Source organism: Excalfactoria chinensis, chromosome 8 (assembly GCF_039878825.1).
Source record: "Excalfactoria chinensis isolate bCotChi1 chromosome 8, bCotChi1.hap2, whole genome shotgun sequence".
Taxonomy (NCBI): Eukaryota; Metazoa; Chordata; class Aves; order Galliformes; family Phasianidae; genus Excalfactoria; species Excalfactoria chinensis.
Genome location: NC_092832.1, coordinates 23,369,329 through 23,386,457, shown reverse-complemented (window position 1 = coordinate 23,386,457; position 17,129 = coordinate 23,369,329). Strand labels below are relative to the sequence as shown.

The 17,129-nt window shown below is 41.8% G+C and overlaps 1 protein-coding gene across 1 annotated transcript in view; it reads left to right on the top strand.

Moving 5' to 3' along the window:
• GLIS1 (GLIS family zinc finger 1) overlaps positions 1-17,129 on the top strand; it is a 171,951-nt gene that overhangs the window by 74,617 nt on the left and 80,205 nt on the right. Inside the window, exons 2-3 of the mRNA XM_072343247.1 lie at positions 4,263-4,461; positions 10,356-11,457. Of these exons, the coding sequence (XP_072199348.1) occupies positions 4,263-4,461; positions 10,356-11,457 (1,301 nt within the window). The remainder of the gene's footprint in view (positions 1-4,262; positions 4,462-10,355; positions 11,458-17,129) is intronic.

Here is a 17,129-nt window from a genome sequence, read left to right as displayed (position 1 = left end):
AACGTGTGTTTATTGTTGGATAAGTACCCTTCTGATAGCTCTTGTTCTTTTCCACCTACAACCTTAATAGCTAATTTTACTAGTAACAGGGAAGCCTTCCTTACAAGATGCTACCAGGGAAGGAGGAGAATACTGCCCTCAGGTAGGACTGTTTTGAATGCTGATCTCGTTGTTGCACAGACGGGTTTCCCTTTGTGTGATGAGCTCCTTTTCTCTAGGAGGATTTCTGCAAGAACATACCGGGCTGACTCTGCACAGTTGTGAGTGGTGCTCCCTGAGGTGTGCAGCCCTGTCAGATCAACAGCACCAGTTCTCATATGACATAACCTGGCATGACTCCAAAGTTAGTTACCCCAGAATTTAAGCAGCAAGATAGCCAGAGCTGAACTAACCTGATTACTCATATGGAAAGAATTGCCTGATTGCAGCATTTGCACACTACTGTGTCAACCTCTTCCATTCCCTTCATGAGATTTTAAATGTGGAGATATAAATCAAAACTGCAGGACAAAAAAAAGACAAAAGTTACCTTGATGGATTTCGCTTCCATGAGATCCTTCTGGAAACCATTCCACTTTTATTAGATTTACTCTCTGTAAATTAGGATTAGTATTTTATACGGATTTATGAAATTTTCTCCTGAAAGCAGGGTGCGCGCTCTGGTAGAAGGCAGGGAGTCTGTGCTCTTTTCATCTGGTATTGGTAAGTTACAGTATGTAGGTTAAAGGCCCCCTGATACCAGTGAAAGAGGAGATGCAGTTCCAGACATGGAAAATGCTTCAATCTCATGTATGCCAGCCAGTGATATTAATATTGCATAAAAAGCCAGTTGTCAAAAGGCCAGATTCCCTTCTCAGTTACGCTGGTGTAAACCAGACATTTTTTCCTTTCTTTCTGGAGACAATGAGTTTGCTTTCACATGTGCTTGAACATTTGGACATTGACTCCAGTTGTCTGCGTTCGGAGACAATCTCTCAGTCTTTGTTGCTGTTTGCCTTGTGGAAAAAGAGACAAAGTGAGATGCTGGCGTAGTGGGCACATTCGATAGTGCGTTGGTGCAGGTGTCACGTCACACGAGGCACTGATGTGCAAGGAATTTGTAACTCTTGTTAACAAATCTGTGGGGTACTTTATGAAGGCAGATGTGGGGTAAGTTGTCTGAAATGCACAATTTCACCAGTTTGGCATGAGTTTCTGTTCCTTTGCAGGGAGAAAATGTATGTTCTGGTTTGATAGTTACAAGAGAAGATAATTGTTCTTGACGGCATGGGAATAATGTTCACATTATTCCGGGAAATCTCCGTCTTCATACAAATAGGTACCAGTGTGTGCTACAGTTGATATTGCTGAACGTTGAGTGGAAAATTTGGGTTTCTGTGTTTTGATAATATGGTAAGATTGATAAAATGCATTTTTAGAAAGCTTTAGAGAATTTCAGACTTGTGCCGTTCTGAGAATGGGAAAAAAGAAAGTGCTTTTATTACAGATCAAGTATGAATCTAAAGGGTTTTGAAAGAGTACTCAGTATTTTGGAGAGAAGATACGTTTTGCAAATATTGCTGGTTGAAGCAGTGAAGAACTGTGGGCTGCGTATTGTAGGTGTGACTGATTTACCAACTTCTCTTGGTGGTGTGGCCTTCAAAAGTGTGTAGAGCATCTTTCATCAGTGTCCAGTGGTGTATTTTGATACATCTTAGGTGTGATTGATAAATTCAGGTTAACAACCACAAGTCTGACTGTGCAGTCTTGCTAGGGAAGAAGATATTGCCATTGAAATGAGTCAGTTGTGATGGGAATAAGCCAGGATAGGACTGGAATGAATGTGGAGATACAGATTTCAAAGGATATAATAATCATTTATGTCCTGATTTCAACCAGGGCGCAGCTAATTGTCACAAGCACCCACTGTAAGCTGAAATGCATCCAATGAGGTCTTAAACACTTCAGTCCCAATCCACCAAATGCAACTGATTGCCCTGCACAAGACAAAAGTTGTTCAGCTTTTCTGCATCTTCTTTGCATCTCCAGTCATTTACAGCAGCCATGGACTGTCCGTGAATAGAAATATCCCTGAATATCACAGTCTCTGAAAATGAAGCTGAGATAATTAAAACATAGGTATTCATCACCATGAAGGATGTTAATGGCCTGTTTTGTGTAATTTAAATACATTAAAACCTCATGCATCTTTCCTGAAATTCTTACATAGTTTGTTTATTTCCATAAGATGTTGCTGGCCTTCACTTCCCAGCAGTATCCACATACCTCCGTATCGTGATTGGAGCTGGGTAGGAAAAACCCTGCATTGTCTTTCCAATTTTAATGATTCCAATGTCTTAAAAAAATAAAAATCATACAAATAAGTAATCAAGAAGTGTAATGTACCAGCCAAACACTGAGAACTTTTCACTAGTAACAGGGAATTCTATTCTTGAAATGTCACAGTGATGCCTCATGAGACTTGTAATTTGGGTGTCACATGTACCCACTCTTTGCTCTGAGTCTGGATCCTTGCCTGGACTGCATCTTCCTCTGCCATGCCTTTCCCTTTACAATGGGGCCGTGAAGCATGATGGGGAAGCTGTGGAGCCCGGCCAGTAGAGGAGAATGGACTTTTGTGCTGCGATCCCTTTCACAATTTCTCCAGTTACCAGAGACTTTTAATGCCTCTCCATGTCACCTGTTTCTTCTCATCTATACTCACCAAAAACTCGAATGTCATTCTCATTGCTTTCAAAGCGTGCCCTGACTGTAATTGTAGAGGACCACAGCAGCAAGCTCTGCCACTGCCCTTCATTAGCCATAGGGGTAGCAGCCATACAGAAGAGAAAATGGGCCTTCATGCACTTTCAGGGCACATTGGCTCTGGAGGAGCTGCTGTGTCAAAGCAGTAACTGACAAAAATCATGGGGGTGCTTGAGCCCTTCTTAAGACCCATTCTGAGATGGCTGAATGATGTAAAGGTGAAACTGGTAGATGGCAGAGCTATGGCGAGATTAAACATGCCTTGTAACACCCTGGTAGAGGTCGAACATTGGTGTTTGCGAATGGCTGATTTGTGCGAAACTAAGTACGGCCCATCTTTTCTTTGCAGAATTTGAAATAACTGCAGTGCAGTTTGGCTCTGTAGTACCCTGACCAAGAGCACTGGGTATGAGGGGGAAGGAGCTACTTTCTGGGCTCTGTGTGTACACTACAGAATTATGCTTGCTGTTAGTTTTCCTTGGGAAAAAAAAAAACCAACAACAACAAACCCACAACATATTAGAGGGAGATCTAGTATAATAAGAGCTTGATTCATACACAATAATGAAAATGATGGTAAATGGTATTGTGTATTTTTAAGCCAGTGTCTGAAGGTTAAATTTCTCATAAATACTTTTATAGTTTTACATGTATGAGTATTTGACTAGTTCCCTAGAGGTAAAAAACAAAACAAAACCAAAAGTCCATCCAAAAACAAATGAAAAACCCCACCAGAATAAACACACTTGGAATGAAATGAAATGATTAGTGCTTGACCAGCACAATCTATCTTCTTAGTTCCCCCTTTGTCCTTTCTTTTCAATTGAATTACTGCTAGTGGATATATTTATACTTTGAGGAGTAGTACTATAGCTCTAGTCTGTTTTTCTAAGTCAAGTAAAATGTAATATTCACCAAAACAGGGCTTATTGTTATTAGTTGTAGCATCATTTATAGTAATGAGTCACATTGGTCACACATATACATTGAAGCAAAATTTGATATAACCTGGCAGTAAAGGAGTAACATGCCCATCTAAGGTCATAATTGCAGGGATAACTGTCTGCAAAGAAAATCTTGACTTACATCACTGTTCTCAGAGAGCTGCTCTCCCTGAAAGTAAAGGGACTCTGAAAATAGAGAGACACTGAAATATTCTTCCACAAAATCTGGTAGAGGCAAGGCTGGACCATAAACATACAGTCAGGAAGGAAGTTATTGCACAAAGGTTTTTTGACTTTAAGTGTAGCGTAAATTAGCTGCAAAACTGGGGAAAACAAACAAACAAACAAACAAACAAAAAAACGAAGAGAAATAAAAATAATAATTTATAGATTTTGATTTCTTTGGAGTTAATTTTTGCTTCCTTGGTAAACCTCTAGTTTCCTCTGCTGTGCCAATTACAAGAAGTTCACAATGAGATCCAAAATGAACATGCCAAGCAATAGGAAGCATAGACAGTTTTTAGTCAAAGGCTTATGGTCACTTAATTATTTTTTTTTATTATTTTTTGACAGTTAATGGTGGCTACAGTCATTGTAACTTGATCTCTGAGAAGAAGAATATGATGGACATGGAGATGACGAGTAGCTCTGTACCAGTCTGCAGACAAGGACTGTTCATCCACACAGGAAACCCACTTATGCGAGACCACCCACTGTCCTGTGAGAGGTTACTTCATGTTGGTCAGCTGAACCTGACACACTCTGACATAAGGTATCACTGCAAGTTTTATGGGTCTATGTACTTAGCTCCTTTGGAATGCCTCCGTATTGTTTCTGTTTCCAGTAGCATTTCTGGGTATCCAAACAGCATCTTACAGGAAGAGTACTTTTGGCTTTTGCCTCTTTTTGGAAGTTCTTTGGGTTCTTGTTTAACCATTCTGCTCATCTGCAGGTTTTCGCTGCAGGGATGTTCTTGTGTGTACAGACAGCAGGCCAAGGCAGTGCTGGTAGAAGTCACTGTATATGCAGCTACAGCCCCTTTGCTTCTCTGTGTGGACTTTACTAGCATGCTCAAAAGTCGCATGCCAGCTGTTTAGGTAGTGTCACATTTGCCTCCTCCGTACCTCCACTTTCCACACCAATGCCATGTCCCAAAGCCAGTTTCTCCCATAGGGCAATTTCGCATGCCACCATCAATCCTACAGGAAGCCAATGCCTTTTTTTCTATCTACAGCATTTCCTTTAATCAAGTATTTTCAGTGTTCCCATACAGCCACATCCTTGGCATTTGCTTTTAAGGCTGTAATGTGAAAATCTGATCTCTGGTTTTGATATATAAAGTGTAGTTGGATATGCCATGAACAGAATCTCTATTTAAACATTTGCTATGAATTAATTGTATGAAAACACAGAACTCCATTATTTTTTTGTTGTTGTCGTTGCAAATTTAACATTACCAGATTTTAAACAAGTACCCTAAACAGATATCCATTGTGAATAGAAGCCTGCTATAAATTTAAATCCGTCCATCCATTTTAATTACTTCTTTTTGGCAGAGTATATAATACAGGATAATCTTGAGCTTTTTGAAGAGCTGTAGAAAAGAAAAACCTCAGTAAAGCAGCAGCCCTTATCTTAGATACTTGGCATAATTGCCACTCTGCATGGTACTATCAGACCCAAATATGTGCAGTCACAGCAAAAGGAAATAAGGACTATAGCTTGGTCTTGGAAATCTGGCAATTTCTGATTTTATTGTACGTATTTATGTCGTATTTCCCTTTTCCATTTACTTCTGGGTTAAGAACATCTGTGTTTTTAGGAAGAGGACACACAGCAATATGGTAAGGAAGTGGAAAGAGCTGTTTGTCTGTGTGAAAAGAACAAATAATATCCATGCCACATAACAAAATATTCTGCAATTGCTACAAAGATTTGTAGATGATGTTGCAGCTGTATTCAAGTGTATTTCCTCCCAGCTTCTTTGTGATTCAGTTTGGGATTGCCACTTACTACACTTTTTTATCCTGTCAGTGAGGACAATTATGAAACAAAGATAATTAGGGCTGGAGCAAACAAAAGGAGGAAGAGAGTAGTACTCTGCTTAGATCTTTTTGAACCTTTTTGTAAAACCTATAATGAGGAAATGACAGATACCTGCATACCATGGGTCACAGTACCCACCCTTGGAAATATGAACCCCTTCCAGTTCGTGTTTGAGAAGGATTCCCAGAGCAGCATAAAGGATTGTCTGCTGCATAACATGAGAAAGTGGCAGGTGACAGGCCAAATTCTGCCCCTGTACTTTATAGCATGGTCTAAAACCTGGAGGTTCTTCTGCGTGCTAAGCAACAGTTTGGAACTGTTCAGGAAATATCTTGAAGGTCCCTTCCAATCGTTTCTATGTTGTTGGTATGTCATGCTCTACTTGTACGTCCACCTGGCCAATATTGCCTTTGTCTGCCTAGGATTCACAAGGCAGTGCCAGTGCCCAGCTGTGGACCCCTGAGATAGCATGTCTTAATTTTGTCATCACACACATGGTATAGAAACCAGAACCTTGGCATGTGAGAGAAGGTGGACAGCAGCTGGGATGGTTTCTGTTCACAGTGTTTGTGACAGTAAATGTTCTTGACAAACAAGTAACAAAAGACAAGGGCTCTCTCTGAAAGAGCAGGAGAACATAGCTGAGGTGGGTCAGGGCAAATGCCCATCATGTTCGTGTGAAGTCAGTGGGAGCTGAGGGTGCTCTGTACCTCCCCAGATTTCAACCTTCCTTCTCTGATATAGGAGAGTTAAAGGGCTGAAACTGACAGATGTCCATGCATAGAGGACAGTGCAGATGGTTTGGTTGTTCTGTCCAGCTCTGGTGACCAGCATGGAAACAAGGGAAGATACAAATTCAAACAAGTTTTCCAAACTGATCTCTGAACCACTTTGCTTGTCTTGGATATGCAGCGTCCAAAGAAAACCCAAACAAATCAGAGAGCATCTCCCCTGGCAATTCAAGATTTCCCTCAGGATTTGGGGTTATCGTTGGCTTTGTCTTTTTTTCCCCTCAGTGCACTGAAACTTGTTATCGCCGTCAGCTTCTCTCTGAATCACTTTCTGTCATAAACTGTGTTCTGGCAATGACTGCCTTAGCCCAAGAATCACAGTCTCTCTTCATCCTGGCCCCTTCTTTTCCCACTCAATTAATATCTTTTAAGTTGTGCAATATAATTGCTGCTGTACGCTATCTGTGAAGGCGATGTGTGTGGGACTGGAAAAGGCGTCATACCTTCCTTACCACAACTGGAGTCAGCACTCAGCTGGTGTTGGCCTTTTGTCAAATAATCCATTATCAGCAAACCCGCCCACACTGCGCTCAGAGCTCAGCATATAAAACCCACGGAGGACATTGGAGCAGTCAGATAGTGTTGCAGAGGGTCCCTGGACGTGTGGCAGAGCAATCCCCTCCAGCTCCTTAAAACTGTCAGTTACCACTGCTTGCACATTTACAGTGGCTGGTGAAGGAGTGTCTGTTTGTTTTGTAAATAATCTGGAGATTTCAGATACTGTGCTCTTTTCCTCTGAGGGCAATAGGGAACTGTAGCACTTCTGGCATGGTGGTGCTGGCCTCGTGCTCTGGCTCCAGTTACCACGCAGGGGAGTCTCTTTGGAAGCAGTGTTTTCCTGTCCTTTGAGAGGCTGCTGTTACCCAGTGAAGGTCTTACACTCAAGTTTTGTGTGCTGAGCCTCGGACTGGTACACAGATGCTCCCTGCAAAGGGATATATGTTCATGGGGTATGTTCCTCTTCCAACCCACTCCTGTCCATGTTCACTCACTTGGAAGCCCCCAGTGCACCCAAGCAGGTCTGTGTGTCCACAAAGCGCTCCTTGTGCTGCCCTGCAATCTGCCATCCCTCTCACTCTCCTCTTGGCTATTTGTTTCTTTTGAGTTTGTATTTATATCCAGGGATTATAAAGTCCTTAAGATGACACTGTCTGTGTGTAGCAGCTCTGGAACCTGATCTCTGGCTGTAACAGCAAGATGACATGGCAAGACCAAATAGCGTGGTAACATGGTATAAGAGACGCACAGTGAGTTTCAGACACCTTGTCTCTCACAGCAGTTTTGCTTCCCTTCTCCCCGCTCTCCAGGGCTGGAAGAAACCTGCAGGGTTTTCCCTAGAGTTGTGATGGCGAAATTCTGCCAGGAGTACAGTTTGCTTTCATGCAGCTTTTGCATTCAGTGCGTCACCGGTTGACCATCAGGAAACTGAAACAAAGCCAGATTCTCCCTGCAAAGTTAAGGATCGCAGGCTATGTAAAGCACTTAGTGCTAAGGAGAAAGCTGTAGAGCCCAGAAAGGTGTTGCTTCTGATCTGCATGAGCAGTCTGGACTTACCATCATGGATAAGAAGGCTCTGCCAATGAGATGCTTGAATTGAGCGCTTTCCTCCCTTTTGGTTTTGAAATATTCTTGGAAAAAGGCTGAAAACTCTTCTGCGTGTCTCATATTTTGAGCTGTAGCTGCTTCACATCAGTGCAGTTCTGATTCTGAGCAAGGTCTTATGCTAGAAATGCAGACTGATGTCGGTGGGAACTTGGGGATGTAGTATTTCTTGAGTTAAGGACAATCCATCCTGCACTGACTCCTGCTTGAACTCCTCACACGGATTTCTGGCAGGATGGGAGCTTTACATAAAGCTTAATAGTATGACACCAATTATCGCAGGCTGAAATGTAAGGATTGCATTAGCTTTACGTGATGTGAGAAATGTGTTGTGTTTGTTTTAGCCCGAGGCTTTGGGACCACTAAGCTGTGGTACAAACTGAATTATTTGAGGAGTTCTCATACAGAAGAAGCTGAATAGTAGGAAATCTCGTGCCTGGCATGGCACACTGCGAAACCTTTCTCTGAAAGCCTTTAGAACAGCATGCTTTAGAGCTACAAGCTAGCAAGGCAGGGCTTCCCAAACATGTGCAGTAAAGGGTTTTTACTAATGCTTGTGCCACATATTTTACAGACATATGGTTCTGTAAATGGTAAAAAATAATGTATGAAGACTTGTGTTTTGTTTTTTTTTAAAACTCACCATCTGCAAAACCAGGTGCTTTAAGTTTACCCAGAAACCAACTGTGCAAACCTAAAGGGAGAAATTATAACTAATGGATTATGGAAACCTCTAACATTTTTAAATGTAATCTTTTTAAACTTCTGGTGGCAAAATGCAAGATCTGATTGTTCCGTAGCAATGAATGGTGGGGAATTTCATTTCTCTCCCTACTGGCTGCAGACTGTTGTAGCTTAGAAACCTGTCACCATTGGATGTGATGTTGCCAGCTGTGTGCCTCAGACTGGTATCAGCCTTTGACAGCTTTCATCTAATGAGCAGGAAGTCTTTTTGAAGCTTCTTTAAATTTTATTTTCTAATTGAGAGCTGTTACCAAGGACGAGTTAGTGGGCCCAGCTCCTTATGTTTGTGGTGATCTGATGGAAACAATAGAGATGAAACCACCTAAGTTGAAAAATAAACGCTGTTTACTCTGCAGCTCTGCAGTTTACCGTATGAATACATTTACAGCATTTTAAGCACGTATGTTTCTTCCTTGGAAACGTGTCAGGTTTGTCAGCTACAGCGTCACACAGAGTTGCCTAATAGCCAGGTTTTCTTCAGCTTTTCTGGTGATAGCATCAAAAAGCATAAAATTCATTTATGTGGAACATTTCAGCATAAGAGCCCTGGAGGACCTCGCTGAGGGTTTATTAGTTCAGGTACAGCCTTCCTGCACACAGCTGTACTGTTTCCTCTTACAGGCCTGGCACGTTGCTGCATGGTGAAGCCACAGGTTAAACCCAACCACGCTTTAGGGATATGTTAAGGTGCTCCCACTGGTCTGAAGCAACAACAGACAGCTGGGTCATGCACATTAAATGTTTATCACTGAGGTTGTTATTATTACATTTTAAAGCATAAACCAATTGCTCACTGCTTGGAGGAACATGTTAGAAAGAAATGTTTCCTGGAAGTTTTACTGAAATGTCTGTGTGGGATTCCTGCTTCCTGAGTGATTGGACTCAGCACACATCAAAAGGGGTTGAAAATCACTTCTGCAGAACCATCCCTTGACACTTGTAGTCCTGGGCCTTTGTAAGCCTTTTTTTTGTTGTTTCTTTCGCAGATATTATTCTTTTTCAGTTTAGCAAAGCACAGATCTCTGTCACGTATAAGCAGAATTCAGCTATAGCCTTCTTGGCTATGTGTGAACAAGGTTGCCACAGAATTTTCCCAGTGCACTCCGAGGAAAATACTGATATTTAAATAACTCAAAAAAGCCCAAAGCAATCAAACTGTATTCTCAGCTATTGTTTTGCCCGATCTATTATGCATTGAAAACCTAGATTGTGATTGATGAACTGCCCATAGCAGTGGTGGGCAGACTGGCTGTTCTGTGCATAACTCAGTGTGTAAAATTAATCCTGTGTAAAACGATGCTGCCTTTACAAGGGTTGTAGAGGAAGCACTGCAGAATTTTTTGTTGTAATTGCTGCATTAGACGAGCAACATTCAGTGGAGAGAGAGCGCTTCCATTCTCCAGGGCTTTACAAATGTTGTGTCTTGTACCAAAACGATAAATCCTGTGGTAGTTAGTGATGCTTAATACAAACTATATTGCAGGTCACCCAGGTTTCAAGACCCGGTAGATTCTGCTGCTCCATGCCTGAATGGAAGTCACCCAGCTCAGCACATTAAACAAGAATGCCCCGGTGATTATAAGGCTCTGACTGAGGCTTCCACGCACAGAAGGCTTACAGAGGGGATGGAGCTGAGAGCTTCTGGTAGTCTGCATCCCGAAATAGACCTAATGAATAATAGCTTCACAAATTCACTTTCTTCCTACTTGTTTAATAATGAACACAGCTCCTCCCCGAGTCCGTTGTCACTTGGCACCCCTCAGCACTCGGCTAGGCTACAAGCAAGCAACCTGAAGAAGAGATGCATCTCTGTTGTGCCGTCTTCAGCCGAAGGAATTGATATTGCAGCTATCATCCGCACATCACAGACGTCATTGGTCACCTGTGTGAATGGACTGCGAACTAATTCAGCTGGCATTTCCTCTCATCCCGTGGAGATCAGTCATCACAGCGCTCAGAAATCCTCTCGGCCCCAGTCCTGCTCTCAGCCTGGAAACCCTTGCAGTATTCCCTCCCCTCCAGCATGTCTTGTACCTATTTCCACCGAGTGTGACAGAGGTGACTGTGAGCAGATACAAATGCAGCAAGTCGAGGAGAATGGAAGTCTCAGCCTTATGATGAATGGTACTAGCATTCCTCATCAAAACACCTCCCACAGCACGCAGAAGGTGAGTTTCCTAAAACAAGAACCAGCTGACGATTATTCCTCCACCACTGATCTTTTCCGACATCATCAAGGGCTGCCTCCCCCTTACCATCTACACCAGCAGCTGAGCCAGACCCAAGGGACGCTGCCTCACTTACATGCCTCTATGTCTCCGAAATCCCTTCAGCCCAGTGAAGGGGATGAGCAGGACCTCGGCAATGGCAAACAGGTCTGTCGGTGGATTGACTGCAGTGCCACTTACGACCAACAAGACGAACTGGTCAGACACATAGAAAAAACACACATTGACCAGCGGAAAGGAGAGGACTTCACCTGCTTTTGGGCAGGCTGCGTCCGCCGCTATAAACCCTTCAATGCTCGTTACAAACTGCTGATTCATATGAGGGTTCATTCTGGAGAAAAACCGAACAAGTGCATGGTAAGTCTGGAATATATTTGTTTGAATAGAAGCATATTACTCTGCTCTCTTTTTTTGCCCTCTCTTCAAGCTTACTCTAATGTAATTTTTGCGCTTTCCTGTAACAATCTGCAGCAAACTAAAGGAGAATGGGAGAAAACCTTAGTATAGAAGGAAATGTTGGAGTAAGAGTTACTATAGCTCGTGAAAAAGGGATTCAGCTTCCTTATATGAAAGCTTAACTTTTAATGCAGCACTTTATTTTTTTAATATTCATTAAAGCATGAATAAAGTGATGATCAAAGCACACAGCAGTCACTTAACGTAAAACAAGTCACTGAGCCTCGGGTGACTTTTTTAATCGAGAAACATAAAACACATCTAATGAAATTCTTTTCATTCCTTCAGCTGAACAGTTACCCGTAGTTTGGTGGATGCAAAAGTTTCAGTTGTTAGTTTAGAAAAGAAAAAGAAACTTGTTAAGGATTTTAAGTAGTTAAAAGAAAGAATATCTTCGAGTACATTTCCTGAGGTTCACAGGGACTTTTTTAATTTGTGAAACAGAGCTTTAAAAATAAGTAAAAACCATTGTTCTCTTCTGATCAAGAAGATGTAAACAACATCAGTGTTCCAAAAAGAAGATCTTGGGAATAGCACCATCTCTGCATCTGCCCACCATGATGACAATATGGCCAAACTAAAATAAAAGTTAATGACTTCCATTAAGCTTTCCACATGTTTGAGACAACAATGATATAAGGCCCTGACTGAAACAGATGAAGGAAAACAAGTTTGACATAAGCTTCCAAATTGGGCTATGAAATTTGGAAAGTCTCATTTGTAACACCCACATGCGCACGCGTGTGCGTGCACTTACACATGTGCATACACACAGACAAGCCCAAACAAAGGAAATGTCTGTGAGGGCAGGTTGTTGTTTCTGATAGGCAGAATTTTTGACTATATGTCTATTTTAATGTTTTCATCAGAGAATGATATAATGGAAAATGTTTGTAAGGAAGTTAGATCAAGACAGACTTTTCCGTGGCAAGCTGTAGCTTTGTATGGAGCAATAGGAAAGCATGCTTTTATAAAAAGCTTGCTTTTTTTTCCAGTTGTTCAGAGAGAAGCTTGCTGGCTTGCAATGGGTGTGGCAGGGAAAAGGAAGGACAAAACTTATTCAGTGTGTTACGAAATGTTTCAAGGTGAAAGATATTCTTTGTAAGTAAGTGATCACACCGTTATCTTCTTCCTGCCAGCAAATAAATGAAAAATATTATCTTAAGGTCTGCACTGCTCAGTGGATATTCCCCCAAATAATAGTGGAAATAACACAGATATTTAGAGAGCACAACCACGTTGTCCAAGATAAAATGGAAACTCTCTGACTTATTTATCTCAGATTTGAGTGAATGAACCGACTCACTCATTTCCAGAAGCAGCTCCATCCGTATTTAAAAGTACGAAGGATTTTGAAATGCCTATAAATATCTTTGTTGTGGTCGTAAATCATCCAAGAATGACAAATGTTAGTTGCTTCTTACCAAACAAAAGCAGAAGCAAGCTGTGGAAGCTTGCGGATTTTATTTTAGCCTTCTTTTTTCATTGACTGTTTTTAGCCATCTATAATGAAGTCGGTCTTCTCCCCACTTTTATCTCACAGTTCTTAAAAGGAATATTTAAACATGAAACCCCAATTAGCTTTACTATCGTGCTGAAAGATTCACTGGACTCTATGGGTGAGGGAACTTTTGTCTTTTTCTGCAAAATAGGTACTTGACAGGTATTGTATTGCAGATTTCTAAAGTTACATTCCCATTCCTACAGGAAACTGGATAAACCAGAGACATTAAATCATGTAACATCCTGGCAAATGCTAAAAACTTCCTCCTTTCAATTAGGTACATCTGCCTCAAAGAGCTGCCTTTTGATAACATCACAAGGTTCAACGTTATGAATAGGTTGGAAAAAACTTCACATCAGCTATTGCAGATAGCCTTCCTGACGCAGGTATATGGCCTTGACACCTAAGCGCATAAAGATGTTTAATTCCAGCAGATACCGTAGTTGTTCCCCTGCATGAGGTTGCCTCTGTCATGATTAGGAGCTTTACCTTGCAGAACTTGCAGTTAACTCTTCTGTTTCCTGAAGAACACTCTCTGGTATCAGCAGAGTTATCAGTGTGTTAATTGTTACAGGCTGGAATCCTGGGTTGGAGCAAACCTGGATCCAAGTGGACACACAAAAAATGTCCTCCTGGCAAGCTTAGTTTTCTACCCTGGAAATACCTTGATCTAGCAGGGACAAGATCCAAAGCAGCAACACAGCTTCTTAAAGTTATTAATATCAAGAGGAGATTATTTGCCCAGTGAATTCCGTTCCATTTTAAACAAGGGTTGCTGTGCAGTGTTTCATTGCGCGGTGATGTCATGTCATTTTAAATGATGGTTTTTCTTTTGATGTGGTAACAACTGTGCTGTTATTCCTGCAAATTAAGGAGGCGGTTCATTCTGTGTCTATACAGCTCTGAGATTTTGTTTCATTTTTGCTGTAGCTCTGTTAAAGTAACTTTACATCTCTTGGTATTTGTAGTGGAGATTTTCTTTCGCTATTCACAATTACCCATTGTAGTTTTTTTAAGCCCTCAATTTTGTTCCCCTCGGTAAGATTACAGGCTGTGAGGTACCAAACTGCTCGGGAGAAGCGAACAGCAAGCAGCCCTCCACCACCATACATAAAAGTATTTTTCCATGTAAAATTATTAATTTCTTATGGCAGGCTTTGCTACTATGTACTGTAATAGACAAAGGAATTTTGGAATTCAAGCTACTTGAGAACAGGAAATACATGAGACATTTTGATTGAAAAGTAAATGGTTCACTAAAACTGCAGTTAATCCTTTTATTATCTTTCCAACAGCAGTTTCCACAATACTTTCATGAGGTAAGCTTCCTTCAGTCCAACTGTAACACTCTCATCGTTACAGCTGGTTTAAATTTAGCCAGTCTGCTTCTTTCTTTACTACAGACGGTTGACAAGCAAAACAGTATCTGGTGCAGAGAAGTACTGATGTTGCAGATCCATATTGTGCTTGCTGTGTTTCGTTGCCAAAGCCTGTACTATGAGTATACTGTTTTCATACTCCGTTAAATATTCTAATTTACTGGTGCCTTCTCGTCATTGAGTCCCTCAGTTTGGTTTTTCCTTGGGCTCTGCAAGTAGTCTAAAGGAAACTACCTAATCTCTTTGCAATATCCTGTTATGTTTCATACTTAACTCATGTTATTTTAGTTTTATTAAATTTGGGGTTCATCTGCATTATAATCAAAAATATATCCAACAAAAATAATGATGCAATGCCTTTAAGACTTTAACTTCTGAAGATTAATTTCATGCTTTTTTAGATTTGATGTCCCAGACAATTGGAATTTTGATTGTCTGAGACAGCAAAAATTAGCAAGCTTAAATGGTTTTTATTTTAAAAAAAATTGTTTCTCATAGCTGCATCTTTTGCTGTCTTAGAGCTCTTCCAGTGCTTTGGTGGGTAGAACCCTGCTGATCTCTAAATATTGCGCCCTTGGTTTAAGCCCCTGCTTGTAAATGTAAATTTTGTTGTCTGGAATTGTTTGATTTGGAAAAATCCAAACATGGCTTATCAGCTTTTCCTCTTGCACTGCTGTGGCTTCATAAAGAGCAGCAGATGAAGTTCTCATCCCTGCACGCTTACATGTTCAGGGAAACTCTGTTGCAGGCCTTCACAGACGTGAGAGAAGGTAAATATATTTACCTTTATGGAATTCCAGCATATGCCACTTATGCTGATAGAAATTGGGTAAGGTAACATTTATGGCACATCCTGAATGGAGCTGGGCGGTGATGACAGCCATTGTTACTCTTTCCAGTTCATGTGTTTCAAAGAACCAAATGCCTCCCGTGTGTGTTTCGGTCCTGCCTGTGGGCATTGTGTTTCTTCATAGGTAGATAAGGCTTTGAAGCAGAATCTTTTCTTCTTGCATGTGTGCAGTATATTCATTTGGGGAATAGTCTTGGTGCAGTGATTTGGGTGCTGCATCCATACACAGTGAAACTCAGCGCTTGTGCTTTTGGCAGTCAGCTCTCGAGTCCCTGAGGGGGAGGCACTAAAGGTACTGCACTGGTGACTCAGAGACGATAACTAACTTACCTAAAGGCACCTTTAGGCAATTCCAACTTACCAGCGCAGCTCCTGCCTTCAAATCACTGCATCACACCAACCTACCGTTGGCAATTCTACCTATGAAACAGATCCTTGTTCAGATTGCATGAGAGATTGTGGGCCCGCTGTGCTTCCTGTTATTTTCATGGTACACCTCTGACGCAGGTGGTTTCTCATGGCATAAACCTGTGAAAACTTTCAGCTGAGCGTCAGAAGGCACTGCCTCTGTAACACATCATGGACTGCGACCTGGTTATCATGCCTGTGGGTAAAAGGGGCTTATTGAGCACACTAGTGGTACTGCCACTGAGGAAACCCACAGGGAATCTCGGTTCCCAAAAGATAGCAAGCATTACTCTGTCTGCAGTCAGTGGAAAGCCTGTGTCCAACAAAGCGTGGTGGGCAAGCACTGGGATCTCAGTGGGCTACATCTGCTGAGTCTGAGACAGTCCTGCATCTGTAGGGAGGAGAGGTCTGTGTGCACGAGCTTGCCTACTTTGGGAGTTCCTTCACCTACACAAAAAGTTTCCATGCCTGACTCAAGGGAATATTGTGGAAGTCTGCAGTGTTTTCATCTCTTAGTGTGGATGGTGTCATGCGCCGATGCCAAAGAAGTGCTTGAACAAAACAATATTAGCCTCACTTTCTTTCCTTTGAAGTCAATTGTAGGAAACATCCGTTCTATCAAAGCTGCCTTACCGCAGATCTCTTTTTATTAGGTCTCTCTGATGGCATTTCCCGATACTGTCAAGGAACTGCACTATTAAAAACACTGTGATTAGAGAAGTAGACAGCGGAGCAGTGGTTTGGTGAGAGCACAGTGTTTATTTGTTTGTGAAACCCACTACAGATTACAGGACAGTGCAAATGGCTTTAAAGACGCACCAGCACTGGAGGGCAGGCTGTTCAATGTCACCATGTCGGTTCACCAGCTGGTGAATTTGAATTCTTGCCTGTCCACAGCAGACCTGCAGCTTGGCTGATCTTGCAGTTTGCTCTGTGTCTGGGCTTGTCCCATGCCTCGCTGCTGTAGAACAAGAACCTGAACTGTTGTTCTTTTTGCAGACAAGAGGCACAGTGCAGCAGTGCCGTGCAGGGTTGTGGTGTCTTCAGGGGCTCCACACCTGCCTGCTGGAGTGGAGCTGCTGGTGTCTTCCCCTCTGGGTTGTCAGCTTCCCACCATGAACGTTAGGAAGGATGTTTAGGACGTTCTGTGAGGTGCATCCGCTTTATCACAGGGTGATAGAGAAGGATGCTGGATACTGGTACAGCATGGGACTTCCACGGAGGGGGCTTCAAATACATACTATCTTAGCTTACAAGAGAATTTAATTCCATCAGGTTTTATTTAATTTGACTTGATAAATGATTCAGTAATTGGGAGCCTGGTTAAAACATCATAATTCCTTTTGGCTGGTATATTTATGCAGAGCTAATGGCTGCTTGTAGATACCGCTGTTTGTTCTTTTAAGTGAGATAAAGCTGTGACATCACCACA